The sequence below is a fragment of the Leptodactylus fuscus genome, chromosome 8 (assembly GCF_031893055.1).
Source record: "Leptodactylus fuscus isolate aLepFus1 chromosome 8, aLepFus1.hap2, whole genome shotgun sequence".
Taxonomy (NCBI): Eukaryota; Metazoa; Chordata; class Amphibia; order Anura; family Leptodactylidae; genus Leptodactylus; species Leptodactylus fuscus.
The window spans coordinates 46579248-46603350 of NC_134272.1; the positions used below are offsets into that span (position 1 = coordinate 46579248).

General features: G+C 43.9%; 2 protein-coding genes across 2 annotated transcripts in view; both read right to left on the reverse strand.

Moving 5' to 3' along the window:
* Positions 1–23848, reverse strand: PDAP1 (PDGFA associated protein 1). Its single transcript, XM_075285235.1, has 6 exons — positions 23710–23848; positions 16552–16643; positions 15231–15332; positions 13169–13290; positions 2848–2999; positions 1–313 (listed from the first exon to the last, which is right to left on the reverse strand). Exons 1-6 carry the CDS (start codon positions 23720–23722, stop codon positions 255–257), a joined length of 540 nt encoding a protein of 179 aa, XP_075141336.1. The 5' UTR covers positions 23723–23848; the 3' UTR covers positions 1–254.
* The window catches only part of PTCD1 (pentatricopeptide repeat domain 1), a 221409-nt gene that overhangs the window by 165927 nt on the left and 31379 nt on the right, over positions 1–24103 (reverse strand). The window lies entirely within an intron of this gene.

Genomic DNA, 24103 nt, shown 5'->3' on the forward strand with positions numbered 1-24103 from the left:
TTGAATTTCAAACTTTATTCCCCTCTTCAGGACCCCAAGCTCCACAAACACTCAGCATTAAAATAAATATGTGCTCAGTGCGTGTCCAGTCTTTCTTTGCAGTATCCTCAGCATGTAAACGCTGTCATGACTTGATCAGGGTAGCATATTGTGGACACACAAGGGACCAGAGTACTGTCTAGACAAGTAGTCTACAGACCATATAGCTGCACTGGCCCTAGGATCCTCTGAATATGGTCTCTGTGCGGTAGCAGTTATTTATTGAGAGACATTGACTGCACTCCTTTGCCCACAGCTACCGTTGCATCTTTTACTGCAAAATAAAATACATACATTAATATGATAATGTAAATAGTATAACAATAAGCACATATGATCCTGCCCTTTTTAGCCTGGATAACAACCTAAAGTGGATTGACACTGCACATACTAGATGCTCAGTTTGCTGTGAAATACTGCTTTAACTTGCATTTGTGTATTTCACAGACAAGGCTTTTTGGAAGTATTCATGGAGTGAATTACATTACAGATTCATTGCTATTTTTAACACAGTGCCACCTGAATCTTGTTATTTTATGTAAGGTTGATGGCAGAATATTCAAAGTCATTGCTATTTTACATTGGGAATATTTTTCTGAAATTGTTCCATAATTTTTAGATGCAGTTTTTCTCAGATTGGTGAACCTTTGACCAGCTTTACTACTGAGACTCTGCCTCTCCAACATGCTCTTTAAGCATAGACATGTGACTTAGTTGATAACTGACCCTCTAGCTGTTTGACATTAGTACCAATTACTTTTCCAGTCTTTTGTTAACCCTGTCCAAACATTTATGAAATGTATTGCTGCCACCAGTTTCTAAATGAGTTCTTTTTTTTCATGAAATGGAAAAAAATATCTAACGTTCAACTTCTGATGTGCGTTCTATGTATAAAATATGGCTACATGAGATTTCCAAATCATTGCATTCTTGTTTTGCATTTAATACAGTGTGCTGATTTTTTTTGGAATTGGGGTTGTTAATGATTATTTAGTACAAACCTGCTGTAAGTCAGAAACATTTTCCAATGTACAAATAAAAGGGGTATTCTGGGTGAAAAAAACTCCTTATCCTTACTATTACCTAAAATACTGAATGATGTATTTGCTGTCTGGCAATGAAATGACGTCACTTTCCACTGAGCGCCCCTTCCCCTCAGGGTCACATGGTTACATCTGCATTCATTCACCAGCGATCTGTATTCATGTGACCCAGGAAGGAGGGGGAGCTAAGAGTAATGTGATGTATCATCTCAGAAGGGAGCAGGAAGACTCCTCACATTGCAGGGAAGCAGAGATAATTGGGCTAAACAACTTCCTGACAGGTGGGAGTGAGAACTAATGAGTTCAATTTGCCAGAAAGCAAGTCTTAGTAAGTGTTTTAGATACAGCTTTCTCTGTCAGAAATACTCCTTTCAGCACCACCTTTAAGAAACTGGGACAAAGGAAATAGTTCAGTATTGTTCACAAGTTGATATCAATGGCCTATCCTTAAAGAGGACCTTTCATCAGATTGGGCACAGGCAGTTCTATATACTGCTGGAAAGGCGACAGTGCGCTGAATTCAGCGCACTGTCGGCTTTCCCGATCTGTGCCCCGGGTAAAGCGCTATTGGTCCCGGTACCGCAGCGCTTTAATATCAGAAGGGCGTTTCTGACAGTTAGCCAGGGACGCCCTTCTGCCCAGCAGCGCCTATTGCACTGTAGAGTGTGAGCGGGGAGGAACGCCCCCTCCCTCTGCTCACACAGCTTGTCCATAGACCAGTATTATCAGGAGAGGGAGGGGGGAGTTCCTCCCCGCTCCACAGTACAGTGTGATAGGCGCTGCTGGGCAGAAGGGCGTCCCTGGCTAAGTGTCAGAAACGCCCTTCTGACTGTAAAGCACTACGGTACCAATAGCGCTTTACCCGGGGCACAGATCAGGAAAGCCGACAGTGCGCTGAATTCAGCGCACTGTCAGCTTTCCAGCAGTATATAGAACTGCCTGTGCCCAAATCGGTGAAAGGTCCTCTTTAAGCTAGAACATCATCAGATGGGTGGTGGTCTGGTACCCTGCACTCACACCATTGCATATAAAAAGTCTGGTCATGTGCATTACAACTTAGTAACTCCATGTGCCTCATAGGAATAGCGGTTATCCCCTTCATGTCCCTCACATTAACCCCTTGTGTGTGTGCCTCACATAAGTGTTACTGATATGTGGGACATATGGCGGTAATAATTAGCATCTTCATAATTAAGGTCCTTTATTAGTACCCCCATGTATCTCACATATTAGTAACCCTTATATGGGGCACACAGGGGTTAATATGAGGAACATGATGGGGTTAATCTGAGGCACATGGAGTTACTGAAACCAAATTAATAACCCCAAATGCCTGACATTAATAGGAATAGTAACCCCAGCAGGCACCTGTGTGTTTTACTTTCACTGTATTCTAGCTTCCTCTCCTCAATGCAGGGCAGCAGCAGGGGCCACCCGGGCTTTCATCTCTCTTGCTAGAGAAGGGGGAGTGTCCTATATCATTACTATAGCACTAAAGGACCTCACTCTTCGTTTAATTTATGCAGGTCCTTGCCAGACCCACCCTGAGTTGGACCCAGACTCGAGTATAAGCCGAGGGAGGCTTTTTCAGCATAAAAACTGTGCTGAAAAAGTCGACTTATACTTGAGTATATATGGTATTTTGAAAACACAGACTCCCATTTTTTGCAGCTGTCATGAAGCACATACACTCCACACTAAGAAATGTCAGATATAAAGTGGACCTCCAGATGTCAGATCTAAACTATATGCATTAGATACTTACATTTTCTTTCTTCCTCTTTTTTCTTTGCTGCCTCTTCCCTCTGTTTTCGAATAATTGCTAGACGGGCCAGGTCAGCTTTTGCCTGGTCTGTTTTACCTGCTAAATGCATCTTCATGTAGCGTTCTTTTGCCTTCTGCTTTTCTATTTCCTCCCTATTTCAAACGTAAAGCAAAAATTGCATTATTTTAGGTCCAAAATAAGGTGCACTGATAAAACAATGGGGCAGATTTCATAACCCTATCACTGCTGAAGGGTGCGCACCTCATTTATAACAAGGCGCACGACTCCTGATAAATGACACGCACATTCTACTGGAAATTGCCTAGGAGGAATATACACCAGCTGACGTAAATTTCCCACTTCATTTACGCCAGATTTTTGGCAGAAATATTGATAAATCTGCCTTCAGCCCTATCTCCTTTTCATCCTCCCCATACTTCCTTTGTGTGGGAAGTGGAAAGGAGGCACAAAAGTAAAAAAGCTGCAATTTTTTGTGCAAATTGGCAGTATGTGCAAAAACATTCCGAATTTTTAAACCTTGTACACCAGAAAGCAAGGTATAAGAAATGTGCCCCAATAGTTTTACATGAATCAAAGTTTTATAGCCTCAAACATACAAATATATATATACATACACATTTATATACATACATTGCTTATAACAAGTATTTAAAGGGATTCTACCACTAACTAGCTATTTTTTCTGCTTTAGACGTTGGAATAGCCTTTAGAAAGGCTATTCGTATCTTATTTTTAGACTGCTACTGAGACCCTCTCTCCAGCGACGCCTCCTTCTTCAGCTGCATCCTCCCCTTCTCTGTCGTCTTCCTTCTGCGTCAGATCTGACACCTGTGCAGTCGGCTCTGCCAGCGAGACACTAGTAGACCCCGACTGCACATGCCGGCCATATTTTCGAGGCCGCAATTGCGTGCACGTGCTGTACGCTCCTCGAAGTCTTCGCCGAACAGAGTGTACCGTGCATGCTCAGTAAGATCTGTACAGACCGCTGACGCACGAGTGAAGTTATCCAGGCTTTGGAGAATCTGTACAGACCTTACCGAGCATGCGCAGTACGCTCTGTTCGACAAAGACTTCGAGGAGCGTACTGTGGCCTCGAAAATATGGCTGCCGGCCGGCATGCGCAGTCGGCTCTACTAGTGTCTTGCTGGCAGAGCCGACTGCGGAGCGAAGAAGACAGAGAAGGGGAAGATGCAGCTGAAGAAGGAGGCGTCGCTGGAGAGACAGTTCTGGGGCAGCAGTGAGGATGCACCCATCGCCGTTTGAGTGCTGGGGCCCGCCCCCATTGCTGCGAGATCTCATTAGCAGACGAGTAAAAACCAAGATTTCTAAGGAACGGCCCTGCGGAGACCACGTCTAAAAGGTAAGAGACGAATAGCTTTTCTATAGGCCATTCCGACGTCTAAAGCAGAAAAAATAGCTATTTAGTGGTAGAATCCCTTTAAGATACAGAACTCAATTTCATACATTTTGTATATAAGTAATGCTAGGCTCACACTAGTATCACCTTTCTGTGGTTTGGGTACATCAGAGAACCAGAACAGAAAGGCAGACTGCTAAAATAGTGGTAACACGCAGAGTTTGATGGACTTAATTGATTTTAATGTATAAAAGTCTGTTGGGTGTCCATAGGAGGCTCCAATACATATGTGAACTCAGCTTATGGAAATGATACATGTCCTCTATTCGGACCACTGTAGTAACCAGAGTGCAGTCACTGTATACAGACTTGAACTTCCTAATCTTTCATCTGAATATTGCATTTTTCACCCAGTCTATGGAACTCCTTTAGCTGCCTGTACTATTGGCATTGTGAAGATGCAGAGAGACCAGGCTACCTGTACAGGGGTAGCCAGTATCGGGAGGACACTGACAGTCTTGTGATAAACAAGAAGAATGCAGTTTTCCCTCCTCTATGTGTGGTGAGTGAGAGATCATCACATAGCTGAAGCAAAAACCTCACCTGTGAGCTTAAGGGTAAGTTCACATGGGGTATTTTGGACCGGAACCTGAGGAGGAGGCCACCTCAGGTTCCGGTCCAATATATGGGTAGCCGCAACTGAATCGCGAGGCGAATCGGCCTGAAGAATGAGCATCTCACTTCACAAACCGGCTCCCGGAAAAAAGAACTGACCGGCTCCCATTGATTTCAAAAAGCTCCAAAAGTTCAAAAAAGCTCCATGTGAACTTACCCCAACTACTTCTTGTCCTACAGCAGGAAGGAAGTTTCAAGCGCAGGTGGGAGCTGGGCCTCATTAAAGGCCTATAAAGCCTGTCAAGACTTCAGACCTGGGGGAGAGTGGAGGAGCTGGGTTCTGGCCCTACAGCCTGGCCTCTGGTGAGAGACCTGTGGGAACCATATCTTCTGCTTTTGTTTTTCCCGTGTGGCTGAAGCAAGCCACACGTATAGTTAGAGTACCTTTGTTTAGTTAGTCGCTCAGGCTTAATAACCTGTTGAACCTGATTTTTGTGTCTGCCTCTTACTGTCTGGGTCCGCTGCAGCTACCGCTTAACATATATATATATATATATATATATATATATATATATATATATATATATATATATATATATATGTGTGTGTGTGTGTGTGTGTGTGTGTGTGTGTGTGTGTGTGTGACAAGTGAGATCTGGAAGATCGCTGTGTTTCCTCCAGATTCCTCACTTATGTGTGGTTTACAATTCCGGTAAAACCTGAGCTGTGAGAAGGCTCCTTCTGTTAACCTTTTCTTGTCCTACTAGGGAGGAGCCTTTATATACAGGTGGGCCTGAGCCTCGCACCTGTGCATGACAAATAAATAAACAGGCTAGAATCTGGTTAATGTTGAATTTTTGTGTCTGTGTCCGCTACTTCTACCGCAGAGTCAATCCGCCTACTATAAATAATTCTAAATATACACATACAGCTATTACTCTATCTTTATACATTGCCCTCTTTGCAGGAAAACTGTATGTGAGAACTGCTGCCCCAGCACCCAGATTTCCACCACTTGTAAGGTGCTTCGTTTCGTTGCTGGTGTGTATTGACCAGAGCTCTCGGGTGCTGCTAATCTATCATGTGGTTTTCTAGTTTACCATAGAATTTGTTTCTTTTAGTGAATCTGCCAAATACATTCCCTACTGATCAGGGCAACAGAAACTCCCAACTATAAGCTACGTACTCGTGTTTCTGTGCCAATTGTAACTTCTGTATATCACAGTCAGCAGGATGGGCTCAGTGGGGTCCCTTTGTGTGTTCTCAGTCAGTGTTGACTGCATTTAGGTATCCGTCCAGAATCCAAGACACAGATTACAATGAGAAAATAAAACGTGCAACTACAAATGAGTGATGGTATATACTGTAGTATTCTTGCTCCTTGGGCTAGTGGTCAGACAGTACAGGAAGCTCATTTTCAAGTGCAAGAACAGATGTAATGCAGGACAGATTTAGGCAGGTCTGAGCATGCCCACTAAATCAGATTAACTATTCACATCTAGTGCAAGAGGCATTTAGAAATATCATAGGACTGGAAGCCAAAGACTATAACCTAAGCTAACAAATCATCTATCTACTCAACACACCAACAAGATCTCTCCATTATCTCAAAAAATGTAGTGTGCATTATAAAGCTGGATTCACACCAGCATTTGGTGTCCGTTTGAGTATCCTGCCCCCCTTTCTGTTTGAAAAATGCAGAGAGAAAAGTTCCGCATGCAGGACTGTTTTCTGGTCCGCATTGAGAAGCAGAAACCTGAGCGCAGGTATGAACTTAGCGCAAGACAACCTCAACATTTACTTAAAGGGGCCTTCCAGGATAAACTAAAAATTAACCCCTAAACTCCCTCTGCCACCTAACTTCTAATGTACTTCAAATAAAAAAAAGGAACGTCACCATCACTCTGCCCCCTCCCCTATAATACTTATCAGCCTTCCTGTATCCGGAGTACAGGTGGTGGGTGACAGAAAGATACTGTTCTTGGTGAGCTCCATGCTGGAGAATAACTCCCATCCTATGTACGAGACTGTGACAGCACTGGGCAACACTGTCAGTGACCGACTGCTTCACCCCAAGTGTGAGGAAAAAGTGCTACTGGAGGTCCTTCCTCCCAACTGTGGTCAGGCTGTATAATCAACATCTGGCTACGTGAAGTTCACTCCGCACAGAGAACTAAATGATCTTGAAGTCTTTTTTTTTTTTTTTTTTTAACTGCTATGACTCCTAGTATCTTTTCTGTCTGATACTCTGAGCTTGTATGTGTTCTTGTAATATATTTCTGTATTATCCATGCTGCTGTAATACACTGAATTTCCCCATAGTGGAACTATTAAAGGATTATCTTATCTTAAACCCCCTCAGTCTTAAGGACCCAAAGGAAGAGGAAGAGAAAACGAAACTCACAAAAGTGTCAGCGGCGATAGCTTGATGATCCAGAAACCTGGCAATGTTTCCAGTGACTTTTTGGTTCCGGTGGGAGGTGAAAAAAAGTCACGTCTGTCGTACCACAGCAGGAGCATAGTTGAAGGAAGATTTGATGATAAGGCGACCCTCCCCCAGAGCAATATTTTCTTAACTCAAGTAGTCTGCCACCCAGTGGTCCACTCAAGAAAGGTGGACCACCAAAAGAGCTGGAATGTGGCGCTCCACCCAAGGAAGAGATTGGGAGGTTTTTAGTAAGGCCGCACAGCTCCTGGTGCCCCGCTGAGGGTTCAAATAGGCAACCACGGACAAGTGGTCAGTCTGGACTGTGACCAGATGTCCTTGGAGAAGAGGTCCAATGAGAGAGGGCAAAGTTCGGTTCCAACAGGTTGAACTGGAGAAAGGACTCGACCTTGGAGCACAGGCTTTGAACAGTCAAAAGGAGACTGGTGTTAGTGGGAATCACCTACCAAAAGAGGAGGAAGAAGGACTTCCCCTGAGAAATTGCTAGGAAGGGGATATACCAAAGAATCTCCCGGTGAAACCAAGGAGGAAAGGAATCAGGCAGTCGAGGCTGGCTGGAAATTTGTCCCAGCAGGAGAGTACCTCCGAAGGTGGGACACATCGAACGCTGACTCCCTGCTGATGGACACTGGAGACAGCCTGTATTGGCAAAGAGACTCTGGCGAAAGTTGGAGTAACCAGACGACACCACCTCTCAGGCCCAGACGTCCCACCACCCGAGAGGCCCACAGTGGAATAAAACCTTTATGCCAAGGAGGGCATAAATAGGAAGGCCTGGACGACTTGGTGCAGGACCACCAGACAGATCTGGGCTTGAAAGAAGGCTTCTTGGAACAGGAGAACAGCTGGTGCTTAGAACGCCTCTGAGAGAGGAAGAATCTATTCTGCCCAGTGGCCTCAGGGATAAGCTTTTCGAGGCCTTTAACAAAAATTCAGCCCTATTCAAACTGAAAAGGGCCATGACGTCTTCTTGGAGGTGGATTCAGTGTTCCAAAAACAAAACCAAACGGTATAGCAGATTAACCACTGTGCTGGAAGCCACTTTAGCAGATCTGGAGGTACTTGGAAATGTTTAGGATTTCAAAGAAGAGCAGCTGGTTGTCCTGGATGGAAGCAGCATCAGGGAGGTTTGACTGAAGCTGTTTGGTCCAGGAAATGCAGGCCTTGCTGACCCAAAGGTAGCGAAGGAAGGCTGCAGGGAGAAGCCAGCCACTGCGAAGGCCACCCTGGTGAGGGAATCCACCTTCTTGCAGCAATATGAGAGACAGCATTTAGGACAATCAGTTCTGCATTTCAAACAATACAACAGAAGAGATCCATTCTCACTCCGAGGGATCACTGAGCAAGACGCAGTCCGATGAAGGCAGAATAGAAGCTTTAGAGAGGAGTAGCTGGCTGACAAGATCTCAGGACAGGCTGGTTTGCGCTCACTAGTTACTGATATATAAAGTACAGTGAACTAACCGATTGCACCACTGGAGCAACTTGCTTCCTTTACCTTGGATGTTCCTCAATGCCAGCTGGGGGTGCTAGAAACATATCTCACAGCATAGCCTAGCAGAATAGCCTGAGTTCACCTTCCACTTGGAGACAGACAGGTCAAGGGAGGGAAGGGACATCCAACTTCCAGTAGAAGACAGAGAGTGGTCCAGGGAGAAGCCACTGTGCCCTCAAGATGTGATCAAACACCCAATAGCGGAAGAAGATGACCACTTGAGAGCATGGGTCGGGGTCCTCAGAGATCTATCGGGTATCTCTACCACATGGATTAGTTCCCGCGTAGCAGCAGATATAGAGGAGTCTAGCTGATGCTCCGGGTCGAAGTCAGAGGCGTCCCCAGGGAAGCAGACCAAGCAGGCGGAGGCAGAAATCCACCTGTCGGAGTGGAGCCGCAAGCTGAAGCCCTATCTGGGGAGTGCCCAGAGGAAGGGGTGGAGAACCGTGAACTTTAGGAAGACTTCCTGTTCCTTTTGTAGGGACAGCTCCCTAGACGCTCCCGACTTAGCGGTGTCCTGGGAAAGAAGCCATTCCATGCTTCTAGCACTGACTGATTAAGCCTGGTAAGGACAACAGGGCAAAGGTGAGCGAGGCTGCCCAATTCGGGGATAGATGAACCAGAGAGGGGCCAGGAACTTCCTGACTGGTTGAGGCGGAAGAGAGAGCAGATGCACTTGGGATGTCTGCACGGCAATTGTTTTTGATACAGCGGGCGCACGTATAAAAACATGACGGAACAAGAGGGACAGAGGGCAAGTTGGCTCTTAACGGAAGAACCAGGCAGAGGGGGGCCAGGGAAATTAGGGGTAACCCAGGGGGGTTAGCCTACCAGACCGTAGGAGATGGCTGCTTGCCAACTGCTGCAGAGATGGCAACACGGAGAGGGCTCCGCAGGTGCAACGTCTCCCAGGGAGCTTAGAGGAGAATCTGAGACATCCCTGCTGTCCAGTAAGCCAAAAAGACAAGAAATAAATAAAAAGTGAGGAGAGTAAAAGCCCTTCCTCTGATAATACAGGGCTCAGTGGCTATTGGGCAAGCTAGATGGCTTGCTAGGACAGCCCCCTGACCAATGGAAGGACCCAGGCTGAGTCTGGAGGCCAGAAAAGCCCAGGAAAGGGGCGGGCCTAGTTCCTGGCCAGGCCTCAGACTTGTGTACAAACACGGCCAGCTACAAGGCACCCATGGCAGGGAAGTCCAGCCGGAAACTCCAGAAGACCCGACAGAGGCCTGGGAAGGTACTGGGGGGCCAGAAAAGGGGGTCCGTCCCCACAACAAGGGAAGAGACAACAGGTGCACTCGGTAGGAGCGACCAGAAAGCCCAAAAGTGCCCCAGAAAAAAAAAGGGCTTATTAACTAAAAAATCCAAATGATGCCCCCCTAAACAGGACTCATGCTATTTTCCCAGGGGGGTTGGGGGTAGGCTGAGGTGGAGGAGGAGAAGCTGAGGTAATTTTTATACTCACCTGTCTTCTACTCTTCTCATACTCACCTGACAGGTATCTTTAGTTGCTGCAGGGTCACCCCCTCGGTAGACCTCGCACGTTGGAGTGGGGTCACCTGATAATCCAGCTGTCAATGCGGGAGAGGGGACTGGTTGACTGGCAAGGTGCTCAGAAGAGCACTGCGCCCACTGGGGGGTACAACTAGTTGCGTACATGCTGAAGACCCCCCTGCACCTAAAAGAAAAGGAAAAATAAAAACTATCTAAGGGTGCATGCACACTGAGTAACGCCGGGCGTGTATCAGAGCCGTACACGCCGGCGTTACAGCAGGGCTGCCGAACACTTCCCATTCACTTCAATGGGAGCGCTCGTAAACGCCGCTGTTACGAGCGCTCCCATTGAAGTGAATGGGAAGTGTTCGGCAGTCTGCTGTAATGCCGGCGTGTACGGCTCTCATACACGCCCGGCGTTACTCAGTGTGCATGCACCCTTAGACAGAAAGACCTGAGTCAGGTCGTGTCTGCCTCCTATGGACACTAGGTTCAAACTGAGTCATGCACAGTGCTATGGCAGGGTATAGCCTGGAGCTGGGGCCAACAACTTTTCATTTCCTTTGTGTCTGTCTCCTAGTGGCCAGGTCTATGCCCATTGTGCTGTGTCCCCCAGTGAAATAAGAAAGACATGCATGAGTTTTCTTGCAAATAAAAAAAAAAGCACTGAGTAAACGCAGCCTAAGCAATTACTGGCCATGTTGTAACATGAAAACCACAGCAGAAATTTACCAACGTTTCATAAAGGTATATTTTTGGCCCAATCCCCACCAAAAAAATAAAAATGCACGTGTTTCAATATAAAAACCATATGCGTTTTGTAAAAACTATATGAAGTGTTTTTATATACAAAAATACACCAAGTGATCTCTTACCAAACAGTGAAAGCAGCAGTGGTCTAAAAACAGCTTTTTTTTTTTTGCGGGTGCTTTGACCTTTTTCTATAACATACTCATATTAAAAGAACTTGTAAAACCAAGGTTTGGCCACTAGAGGCCACCATACAGTCCCATAAGAGCTACACCTGAGAATCTGCAGCCTTCTTCTCCCATTCACAGATACTCAGGCTGAATTCAGATGGCAGTGTTCAGTCTGGGAAACATGGTCTGTAAGACTGGAAATGCACCGGACACTCAAACCAGGTTTTCTGACGTGAACATGGCTGTCCAGGAGAGGTCTTAACAACAGGTCCTTCCGGTGAAAGCAGTGGAGAATTCCTAGCTTTTATCCACATGTATGATAGGCCTTCCTGTCACATACATACTGATGCACTACCCTATACAGCCAGTATTATACGTCTGTATACAACTAAGGGTGCATGCACACTACGTAACGCCGGGCGTGTATGAGAGCCGTACACGCCGGCGTTACAGCAGGGCTGCCGAGCACTTCCCATTCACTTCAATGGGAGCGCTCGTAACAGCGGCGTTTACGAGCGCTCCCATTGAAGTGAATGGGAAGTGCTCGGCAGCCCTGCTGTAACGCCGGCGTGTACGGCTCTCATACACGCCCGGCGTTACGTAGTGTGCATGCACCCTAAGACGACGGCAAACATACAATATTAGATAAAAACCAATCATTTTCACATCTCTTCTGTAATATATAAACCTCACAATTTGTACCATTGGAGTGTGGAGAGTAGTGACACAGTCATATTTTTTTTTTTTTTAATTCAAAGATCTAAGGGCTAGTTATCACGGAGCATGGGATGGCGTATTTTGGTCCTGATTGTGATGCAGGAAGCCGCGTCAGAATAGGACGAAAATGTGCCTGCCGCGGCTTCCGACAGTCACGGCTTCCCGCCCCGGAGTAGGCCCAAATGAATGGGCCTAATCCAGAGGGTGCTGCCGCGAAGAGGCGCCGGGGCTGACTTTGCCGCAGAATCCGCCTGGAGAAAGGGCAGCTCGCTTCTTTTTTCCATAAGCTAGCGGTCTACATAGACCTCTATTGTGAGGGGCGGATTCTGACGTGGATTCAGCGCCAAAATCCGCCCTCTCTTGCCCCGTGTGAACAAGCCCTAAACATTGCATCCACATTGCCAAATATTGAAAAGACTAAAGTCTACATATAGCACTTTGGTTTCTACAGTGTTTTTAGTCATTGGCATTACTTTCAAAATGTCGCTTGCTCTGAGTAGGGAGGTTTTTTTCGGAGTTTATTCCTATAGGATAAACAAAGCACCAAAATCCTCAGGGTGACCGCTCCCATCATATGATAAATGCAATTGGTCTTTTCAGACAGATCCTCTTTAACCTCATTTTTTGATTCTCATTTTTGACTCCTCGCCTTCCAAACCCAATATCTTTTTTTATTTTTCCATTCACAGAACCATATGGGGGTTTAATGTTTGCAGGACAAATTTCTTGGTAATCGTACTATTTAATATTCTGTACAATGTACTGGGAAGCTAGGAAAAAAATTCTGAATTTGCGTGGAATTGGAGAATAACTGTATTTGTGCTCCTTTCTTACACAGTTCACTGTGAAGCCAAAATTACATGTCAACAACTGTACTGCAGTCTATGGAAGATTTTCTACCTTACTATTGAGGCTAGTTAATAGTAATATTCTTATGACAGGTCTAGGAGCCTTCAGTAGGTACCCATCTGTTATAGGAACTGGTTCAGTGATCTTACTATGTGGGAGATGGCCTACAACGTTAAACAGGGCAGGCTGGCCATTTTAAACTTTGGAGGAGGCCCTGGCTTGCAATGTAAACTCTGATTGCAGGCATTAGCAGCGGAGAGATTGTAGCTACGGTGGTCTCTCTTCAGCAGAGCAGCGGCCATCTTTAAAGACCCAGCATCTGCTGTACAACTATGGCAGATGTTGAGAAGCCTCAAGCTTAAAGGGTTTAGCCAAAAAAGCATTTGAAACTGTAATTTACAACTTACCTCTCTCTTCGAGACAGTTCCCTAGGTCCATCTACATCAACTTGAGTGACCTTTTTAGATGCCTGTGCTGCACGATTAGGATTCTCTATGTCAATTAAACCTTCTACTCCTTTACGCTTTTGCTGAAAGAGAAAAAAATTGTTAAAGTCTAACTTATGAACCTTCAATAAAGGAATAAATTGAAATATGGAGTTGCATCAGAATTAAGTAAATGTCTTCAAAGCAACGCAGAAACGTGAACACAAGACAAAGGAGGAAGCATTCCCCACTGACAACTGGTTTCAGGGTGTAATATAATCCACAGCTGACTTCTCATTGTTGGTTTGTATAGGAACAGCAGCTTGTGTCATTTACAGACCACACCAGAATACAAACCACCAGGATTAATCCATGCAAACAATGATCCAGCAGGGAATATGGAAAGGTTTCACCCCAGGTAAGCAGCAGACCAGTCACAACATATGCCCAACTATACAAAAATTAATCATTTACAAGACACAATTAAATGTAGAAAATATATGGACGTGCGAAACATGTCAAGCATTTCCCTTGGGGTATGTTCACAGTTTATTTGCAGGATTTTGACGCGGAATCAATCCGCCTGCAAAAAAGGCTCCCATTGACTTCAATGGAAGCCACTCGTTCCCCCCCGCTAGCGAACTAGCGGAAAAAAGAAGCATCATGCCTTTTCTTGCCGTGGATTCCGCAGCCGAGGCTCGAGACACGCTCCTCTTTAGGCCCATTCATTCAGGCCTAATCAGGAGCGGGAAGCCGTGTCAAAAAACCACACGGCAGAAAACCTTTCCACCGTGTGAACTAGCCCTTATCCTTCTATAGAAAATAAACTTTAAACAACAATAGGAGTAGAAAAAACAAACAAAAGGTTACCATGTTTATAAAGGCATGTTATGTATAATTTGGTAGTTGGGGTATATGTACACGTGCAGGTTTTGATCAAACACCATATGTCCTTTATACTCTCCCTCTACTTTTATGATCTACACATCAATTTAACATAAAAAAAACTGGATCAAAAAATCTGTACAAAACTGAATTAAAACATGATGTGAAAGCACTCTTATTCCCCCATTAAAGGTAATGCCTTGATCGCACGTTAAAAGGGTCTTCCCATGTGAGAAAGCGCCTCAAATGCTCCCTTTGTAATTAATGGAGTGGTAGATGAGCTGCCCAATCACTGCTCCATTCAGAAAGCGGGTGAAAACTCCCAACTCTCCTGACCGCTAGGTACATCAGCAGTCAGACCTCCACTGATCTGCAGGTTATGCCCTATCCTGTGAAGAGAGCACAACTTGCTCAGATGGGAAAACTCCTTAAGGCTAAGGTCACATGTATTGAAACCACAGCAGAAAAATTGACATTCTGCGTTTTCCAAAAACGCCTTTATTTTTGAAACTGCATTTCCACATTTTGTTTTTTTATTGCAATATGTGGATGGGATTAACCAGAATCTTATTCTCTTTGCTGGTACTGTAAAACACAACAGCTTTTCCGCTTCATTTTTGAAACATGGTGCCTTAGCCTAAAAGGGGTTATCATTTGCTAACAATATTAGATCCGCTGGGCTCTGCTACATGGGACTTTTATGTGTACAGCAAGATCTAAAGTTTTATTTGTTGTTTCGGTTCTATTTCACAGAAGGGGCTGAAACTTGTTTACTTAGAAAAGTTTTTATAAACTTGTAATTTTTTTTTTTTTACTGTCCTCCAAGATTTTCAATACATTCAATACATCTCATTTACCATATACCGTAAATATTTTTAGTATATTATGGATTACTTTAGATGTATGAGGTCCAGTTTCTAGCAGGGTTTATCAGACTTACTTACATGACATCACTATTGATCACACCATCTACGAATAAGAGTCCTCCCTGACAGAGTGTACCACATCCTGGCTGTATAATACAAGAACCTTGTACCTCACTGTATGATACTACTATGGCACTGAGTCTTAACTATATTCCATACTATTACGTTACACTGAATGAATGCAGAGGGAAAATGGGTTAAAAGTACAAATCAAGTTCTCACAGAGGATGTACCTGATAGTCATCGTCTTCATCACTCTCATCTGAGCTATGATCTTTTTTCTCCTTTGTGGGGTCTTCAGAAGCTCCCCCACCTCCATCTTCGAGTTCTGCCTCCTAAGTAAAATAACACTATACAGTTCAAAATTTTGGTAGGATCTCAAGACTGTAAGGGCTAGTTCACACGGGGCAAAATGGTCAGGATTTTGATGTGGAATCCACATCAAAATCCTGCCGCCTCCCATTGATATCAATGGGAGCTGATATTTTCCTTTTTCCACGAGCAGTTTGTTCCCGCTCACGGAAAAAAAGAAGCGAGCTGTCCTTTCTTCAGGCAGATTCCACGGCTGATTCAGCCGCGGCGCCCGCCTTGCGACACCACCCTCCGTACTAGGCCCATTCATTTGGGCCTAATCTGGAGCAGAAAGCTGCGACGGAATGTGTTCACACGGAATCCCCGTGAGAACTAGCCCTTAGTGATACGAGTGATATATTTACAATGTAGAATAGGGTCATAATCACAATAAATAACAATATAAAGCAAACAGTCAATTAATAATGTCCAAGGAAAAAATGTATAAATCACTTACAGTGCCAGCAAAACTCCGCAATGTATTCTTGAAATATCAATATATACCCAGTGACATATGCACGGAAAAAAGGCTTCTTTGGCTGAAAGCGATGTAATCCAAAACCAGATAATAAAAGATCCAGCATGCTGGCGACTCCAGGGTGATCATAAAACTTAACTTTTATTCCATATTATGGATTCAACAATAAAAAAATCATGAATAAAAAAAATTCAATGATATACAGGAGGAGTATCTGTAAGCCTACAGCTACACCTATGATTTTTTATTGTTGAATCCACAATATGGAATAAAAAAGTTTTATCATCACCCTGGAGTCGCCAGCATGCTGGATCTTTCATAATCACAATAATTTATGGTATAAAATAATTTAACTTTGAGTGCCAGGGAGAGCTGATAGAAATAAGCTGGGGGGAAGAAAATACAGCCACACAAAAACCAGCAAAGTTGCCATTAGTATCAGAGATATATTTACTGTGTCAGAAACAAACAAAAAAATATCCAGAGCCCCAATGGAAAGGGAGGACAACGGAGCAGCTGGGACAGGCGAATATATACTTTTTTTTTTCACTGCCCCCAGCAGATTTAAATTTTAAAAGTTTAGCCTGGACAACAGTATTTTTTTTTTGTATCTACTTTTTCACTTTGGATCTGCGAATATCCAAATATGCGATGTACACTTGTTTTGAAAATTCAAAATAAAATTTGAATAAAAACCAAACAAACAAAAAAAAAACCACACATACCAATGCCTTCTCATGTTCAGCTTTAATCTGAGCATCGATCTCCTCTGGACTTGTGTACTGCCTCACCCGACCTTTGTGACCTCCTTTTCTTCCTGTATAAGACAAGGTTACAGACACATCACTTCATACCTGTGCTAAGTCACATACAAGGAAATGAAAACATACACGGGTTAAATCATATATGGTTTTTCATATCAATAATACCATAGCATCCTATATCTGAGACATACAGAAATAGCATGTGGCTTATTTCATTTTTTTCAGTATTTGTCAGTGTGTCATCATTTTTATTCCCCAGTTACCTAGCCTTATAGTCCCCAGTGCTGAATGCAGTAAGTTAGTGATGAGCCCCAAGAGCGTAACAGTGTCATGCTGGCGGCAACCAGCCCCTTCGACTAGTTAGGCATTACAACTGAAACAAAGAAACCAGATTTCCCCAGGTGGAGTCTTGTCTCGAGGGTGATGCAATTATGAGGCTTACATATATCCAGTGTCTGTATTGGTAGGATTTAGCATTTTCTTTTCTCCTTGAAAATGGCAGGGCACTTTGTAGATGGCAAGTCACAGACCATGAGGAACAAAGCAGATGAATATATAGTGTTATAGAAAATTATTCAGTATAACTTTTTATTTATTCATTCAAACTTCTGCTCATTCCTGGCTTAGGATTTCAGTGGACGGTCCTATGAATGACTGGCAGCCTTCCCTACACATGTGAACATACAGCGATGGCTAGCAATTAGTGATTAGAATAAGCACCGTGACTGCGCAAAATGAACAGACTTAGGGTAAGTTTACACTCAGGCCACCTCAGGTTCCGGTCCAAAATACAGGTAGCTGCGAATCCGCCTGAAAGAATGAGCATTTCGCTTCTTTTTCCAGGAGCCGGAACAAACCGGCTCCCGGAAAAAAGAACTGACCTGCTCCCATTGATTTCAATGGGAGTCATCTTCTTTGTCAGGATTTTGAGGCGATTACAGCCTCAAAATCCAGACCAAAAAATCCTGTGTGAACTTACACTAATGGGTAAGTTGGGCCTGATCCGGAGCGGAGTGTGCACGGCACCGGCATCCAGTCGCAGCTACCCGTATTTTGGTCCGGAACCTGAGGCGGCTTTCGCCTCAGGTTCAGGACCAAAAACCCTGTGTGAACTTACCCTTAAAAGGAACTAAGACTAGGTTTGGGGCCAATACCAGTCCTGACCAATGCTCTATTTTTATGCTTGACTTGGTTGATATTAGAATGGGACTAGCAGCCCTAAGCACGAACTGGGAGGTGCAAGACAACAGATCTTCTCCTCTGCTGAAGCGAACGAGAAATTACAACATTTCTACCAAAAATGAATCCCTAACACCTCTAGCAAGTTGAAAAGTTATTAAACATGAATTCAGAGCCTCAGCTGCTTGTATATCTGCAGTATCCATGAAGTAGTCATAGAGGAGGATGTTGCCATGAGCAAAACTACTGCTTTATCCAAGTGGCCTAAAATGGTTCTGAGATTTAGACGTCAATACTTTATACGTGAATGAAGATGGTGAGCATAGCTGAGGACAACACTCCATAGGGTCTGCCTGCCCACTTTATTCTGAAACATGGAAGTTTACTCTCCTACAATTATTCTTTTTACATGGTTATTCCTGGATTTTACAAAAAAAATACAAATTTATTTATTTATTTTTTTAAACAACAACAGAGGAATATTGGCTGTTGATATTGAAGATCAGCCTCAAGTGACTTACAGGGGTATTACCATCTAAGAAACTTCTCAGATTGGTGGTGGTTCAACCACTGAGGCCCAATGTTCAGCAGTTAGCTATTGTTGACAGCCCCACTAAAATAAAGGGAGCGGTGTACGAGCTGTCTGAACACAGTTCCAGTCAGGGCAGCATGTTGGTCGTAGGCAGGGACACCTAGCAGTATAGATAACTATGATGCTAAGAGTCCCTCTCCGAGCATGATGTTTAGGAAAGTAAATCCAACTGAAATACAGTTGTGTGAATGTACTCTTATATAAGGCATCACAGTGTTTTTTTTAGTAAACGGAGAGCTTTAGCTTACACTTTTTTCCCCATACTTTTCACAGGAGAAATTACCAGCTGGCGATGCCGTCCTGGATCCCTTCCATTGAAGTCAATCATTGACCTCTGAGAAGGTTCTATGATGTATATATACACTCACCGGCCACTTTATTAGGTACACCATGCTAGTAACGGGTTGGACCCCCTTTTGCCTTTAGAACTGCCTCAATTCTTCGTGGCATAGATTCAACAAGGTGCTGGAAGCATTCCTCAGAGATTTTGGTCCATATTGACATGATGGCATCACACAGTTGCCGCAGATTTGTCGGCTGCACATCCATGATGCGAATCTCCCGTTCCGCCACATCCCAAAGATGCTCTATTGGATTGAGATCTGGTGACTGTGGAGGCCATTGGAGTACAGTGAACTCATTGTCATGTTCAAGAAACCAGTCTGAGATGATTCCAGCTTTATGACATGGCGCATTATCCTGCTGAAAGTAGCCATCAGATGTTGGGTACATTGTGGTCATAAAGGGATGGACATGGTCAGCAACAATACTCAGGTAGGCTTTGGTGTTGCAACGATGCTCAATTGGTACCAAGGGGCCCAAAGAGTGCCAAGAAAATATTCCCCACACCATGACACCACCACCACCAGCCTGAACCGTTGATACAAGGCAGGATGGATCCATGCTTTCATGTTGTTGACGCCAAATTCTGACCCTACCATCCGAATGTCGCAGCAGAAATCGAGACTCATCAGACCAGGCAACGTTTTTCCAATCTTCAATTGTCCAATTTCGATGAGCTTGTGCAAATTGTAGCCTCAGTTTCCTGTTCTTAGCTGAAAGGAGTGGCACCCGGTGTGGTCTTCTGCTGCTGTAGCCCATCTGCCTCAAAGTTCGACGTACTGTGCGTTCAGAGATGCTCTTCTGGCTACCTTGGTTGTAACGGGTGGCTATTTGAGTCACTGTTGCCTTTCTATCAGCTCGAACCAGTCTGGCCATTCTCCTCTGACCTCTGGCATCAACAACGCATTTCCGCCCACAGAACTGCCGCTCACTGGATGTTTTTTCTTTTTCGGACCATTCTCTGTAAACCCTAGAGATGGTTGTGCGTGAAAATCCCAGTAGATCAGCAGTTTCTGAAATACTCAGACCAGCCCTTCTGGCACCAACAACCATGCCACGTTCAAAGGCACTCAAATCACCTTTCTTCCCCATACTGATGCTCGGTTTGAACTGCAGGAGATTGTCTTGACCATGTCTACATGCCTAAATGCACTGAGTTGCCGCCATGTGATTGGCTGATTAGAAATTAAGTGTTAACGAGCAGTTGGACAGGTGTACCTAATAAAGTGGCCGGTGAGTGTATATGTATATGGCCACGGAAGGTGAAAAAATATATTATTTACACAACTTTTGGAGCGAAAAACCATGTGTGGATCATAATGGTAGAGAAAGTACAAATAACAGATGCTTCTACTGTGTGTGTGTGTGTATATATATATATATATATATATATATATATATATGCACAGATTTGTTGCAGCCATTTCCTCAAAAGAATCTGTACATGTGAAGACACTGTAACCTAGATTCAATGACCAAGTTTCACCCGTGAACTTCATGCCGGGAGTGGGACTCCTAGTTATTATGGTTATCTATGGTCTCTGACTCCCAGTAACACACTGTCCTATAATTGGTATGGGACAGTATGTTGTAGGGACACCTAGCATCATAGTTAAAGGGGTTGGCCACTTTCAGACCAATATTTAGAGAGAAACGTTATGGTTTGTATAATACAAAGTTGTAAAATTTTCCAATATACTTTCTGTATCAATTCCTCACGGTTTTCTAGATCTCTGCTTGTTGTCATTCATTCTGTTACTTCTAGAGGATAAAACTCTGACCATGGTCATGTGATTTACGGTCCATGGTCATGTGATGAGCACACAGGTGCCGCTCATTACAATCACAGCACAGTAATCAGACATCTGCCTGGTAATCAGCGGTGCACCTGTGTGCTCATCACATGACCATGGACCGTAAGTCACATGACCATGGTCAGAGTTTTATCCTCTAGAAGTAACAGAATGAATGACAACAAGCAGAGATCTAGAAAACCGTGAGGAATTGATACAGAAAGTATATTGGAAAATTGTATATCTTTATTATACAAACCATAACATTTGTCTCTTAATATTGGTCTGAAAGTAGCAAAACCATTTAACATCTATTATAGGAGTCCTGCTCCCAGCATGAAGTTCAAGCAAGTAAATCCGGCAAACTTACGGACCGAGTTTTACGGATGAAACTCAACTATGTGAATTTAGCCTAAGGCCTAGGCCACATGCTGTAAAAAAACCTGTTTTGCATTTTAGGTTTGCAAATTTTGCTTTGCTTTTTTAAGCCAACACCTTAACCTAAGGGTAGGATCAGATGGCAACAGACAAAAATGTAAATGCGGCGGATATCAATCTCAGATTCCACTTCATTTACTGCTCCCTCTGACAGAATGTCATGGCAGAGCTGCTGAGGAATGGGGCTACGCAGTGGCACGTCTGGAGCTGCGGACTCTGCGGCAACATCCAGCAAGTCATCCTGCTCCCATCTCTGCCTCCATTTAATACAATAAAAGGCACAATTAGAGTAGAAGCTGCTTCTGATTTTAGGGCAGAGTTCTACTCAGAATCAGAATCACATTCTTCTGTGTAAATGGGCCCTTAGGGCTCATTTACATTGTGCATCTGGTGCAGTTAAAACTGCAAGCAGTTTTGACTGGTTTTAGAAGTGATTTATATATTACGTATGTTATTAAGCAAGGGTGTCTTTTTGGAAAAATTAGGTGCAAGGTGCAGATGGCCAAAAAAAAAAGTGCACCCAAAATAAATAACATATCTGCACAGCATTTAACAAGGAATTGCATCTACATCATAAGACAGCACAGTAAAAAGTAGATTACAAAGAGTCACACCTGTGAAAAAATACAGCAAAAAAAGGGCCAGATAACCTTCATAGTGTGTCCCCCCCAGCCACTAACGCTTGTAATAGCAAGGTGTGCTATCCCACAAGTGTTTATCCTACTCCAATGGAAACGACTAAAGCCTTATTCACACAACAATGAAAAACAGCAATGCGAAGACCAATTTTTCTAAAAATAACAGTAGTGAATGAGTGTATTTACATGTCTGACATGCTCCATCTTTGTCTGCGAGTTACCAACAACATTAATGTTTTAAATGGAAAATGGAAGCATAACATGAAAATGAAAGCAAAACATGAAAATGAAAATGGAAGCAAAACATGTCACCAGGCCATCAAAAACAGAACGGACGCAAATCAGCTATAAGAAACGTTCAGGAGATGTTCGTGGTAGGGCTGGGTAACTGAAAAATGACCAAAAAAGATGTGATTTTGTGCACATTTGTTACTTTGGTCATTACAATATTCGCAAGCTTTTGCCTACAGTTTCATTTGAACTGAGAATGTCCAAACCAGAACTGCAATTATACTTTGGGGTCCCTTCAGGGCCCCGGCGTTGGACTTCATCCTCTTCCCGCCTCCTGAATGATGTCAGGAACCACTGAGACGTGACTGGTCCTCAGCAGTCACATGGCTTTGTGATGCAAGTGTGACATCACAACTCACATAGCCAATCATAGGCCTCAGTAGTCCCTGACATCCTTATGGAGGCAGAGCCAGGAGCAGAACTAGAAGACTATGTTCTAAGTGAAGACTATGTTCAGACAACCATTTTCCATAGCCATCTTGCACCTGAGGGGTAACTATTTTTACAGATCCCCATAATTTGAGTGCATGGAGGGATCCATGAAAACAGTCAAAAATTGGGCATGACTATTATTTTGAAACAGACCGTTACACTATAGGTAATGTGAGTAACCGCACTGACATTGGATTTAATGCTGCAATGTGACATCTGTTGGATAACGCAGCCATTAATCACCGTTGTGTGAATGTAGCCTGAGACTTTTTTTTATTTTTTTAATGTTTGCACCTCCCATGGGCTTCTGCCAGTTATGGTCTGGGGTATGAATAGATTCCAGGATTTAATTATAACAGTTCTGATTTGCACATTTTTGGTCCAATTGAAACCATTAGCTGAACCTTGTGAGGTTCACCAAACACTTCATCTAAAAGGCACATGGCCTAAATAATCGCAATCCAGGTAAAATGCTAGATTAATCACAGTTCTGATTATAATCACACAGACATTAGGTCTGTCAAAAACAGCACTGTTGTGTGAGACCCCAGACACACTGTTGTGTGTGGCTTAACACTGACCAAAGATGTCTCAATAAATGAATGCGAGTAACAACTGAATGTGTAATAGCCCCCATATAGTATATGTAAATTAAGGGAGGGAGGATTGAGGTGTCTTTATACACCGTCACCACATAGCACATTATCTAAAAGGAAGACTTGTCTTTTCCCAAAGTAGGATCATTCACAGAAGAGGTGGAGACAGGTTGGAGACTATACAGTATGAAGAGGACATGTGGTGACCATGTGGATCCATGATCACTATATAGCAGGAGTAGGCAACCTTTGGCACTCCAGCTGTTGTAAAACTACAATTCCCAACATGCATATTTGCTCGGCTGTTCTTGCAACTCCCATGGAAATGAATGGAGCATGTCTTGGGTTGTAGTTTCCCATCAGTTGGGAGTGCCACAGGCTGCTGACCCCTGCTATATAGCATGCATTACACTGGATCTACTGGCCTGGATCTCTGCAGTGATCAGCCTGCTAATAGGTGATCTACTACAGCCATAGCTTTATTCTGATAACAGATCATCAGTCAGAAGTGGCAGCAACTGGTTCATTATTAGTCACCTGAGCACAGGGGAGGCAGTAGTGAGTAACTTTTTCATGTGATGAAAACGGATCCCCATAGCACCCTGTGTTATGTAGTCTGTGCTCTATAACCTGCACTAGCCATTGCTCAGCCTACAGGAGCTGTGAATGTGGCGCCTTCCACCCTCCGATATCGTGATGTCAGCACAGTAATCACACCCCAGCTTTGTCTGCTCACAGCGGCCTCCTCTGTACATCTCCACAGCGCACAGTCTCCATGACCGCAGACAGCAGGATACATCTAACCGCCGCTTTCTCACCTCCTTTCGGCATGTTATCTCCGCTCTTCTCGCTGCCGCTTCCTCACCCCACAACTTGATGGGCACGCGTCTAAGGGCCCTGAACCGGAGGGCAGTCCTGTGAATGCCTGCTGTAGACCTATTACTAAACCAACCAAATATTCCCCAGATAATTGCAAAACTACATATTTCATAAATTTAAATTGGAAAAATAAAAACCAAAAAATATATTTCCTTGCATTACTTGTTATAAATACATTGGCGTATCATTTTGAGACTGGCACTGCGTAGGGCAGCATTTCTGACGCAATGCGCTCGTTCCTACAGGTCCCTCACAGAGCGCGTTCATTTTCCAACTAATACGTATAGAACGTGATTTATTACCATTACATGATAAAATAAAGGACTATATATG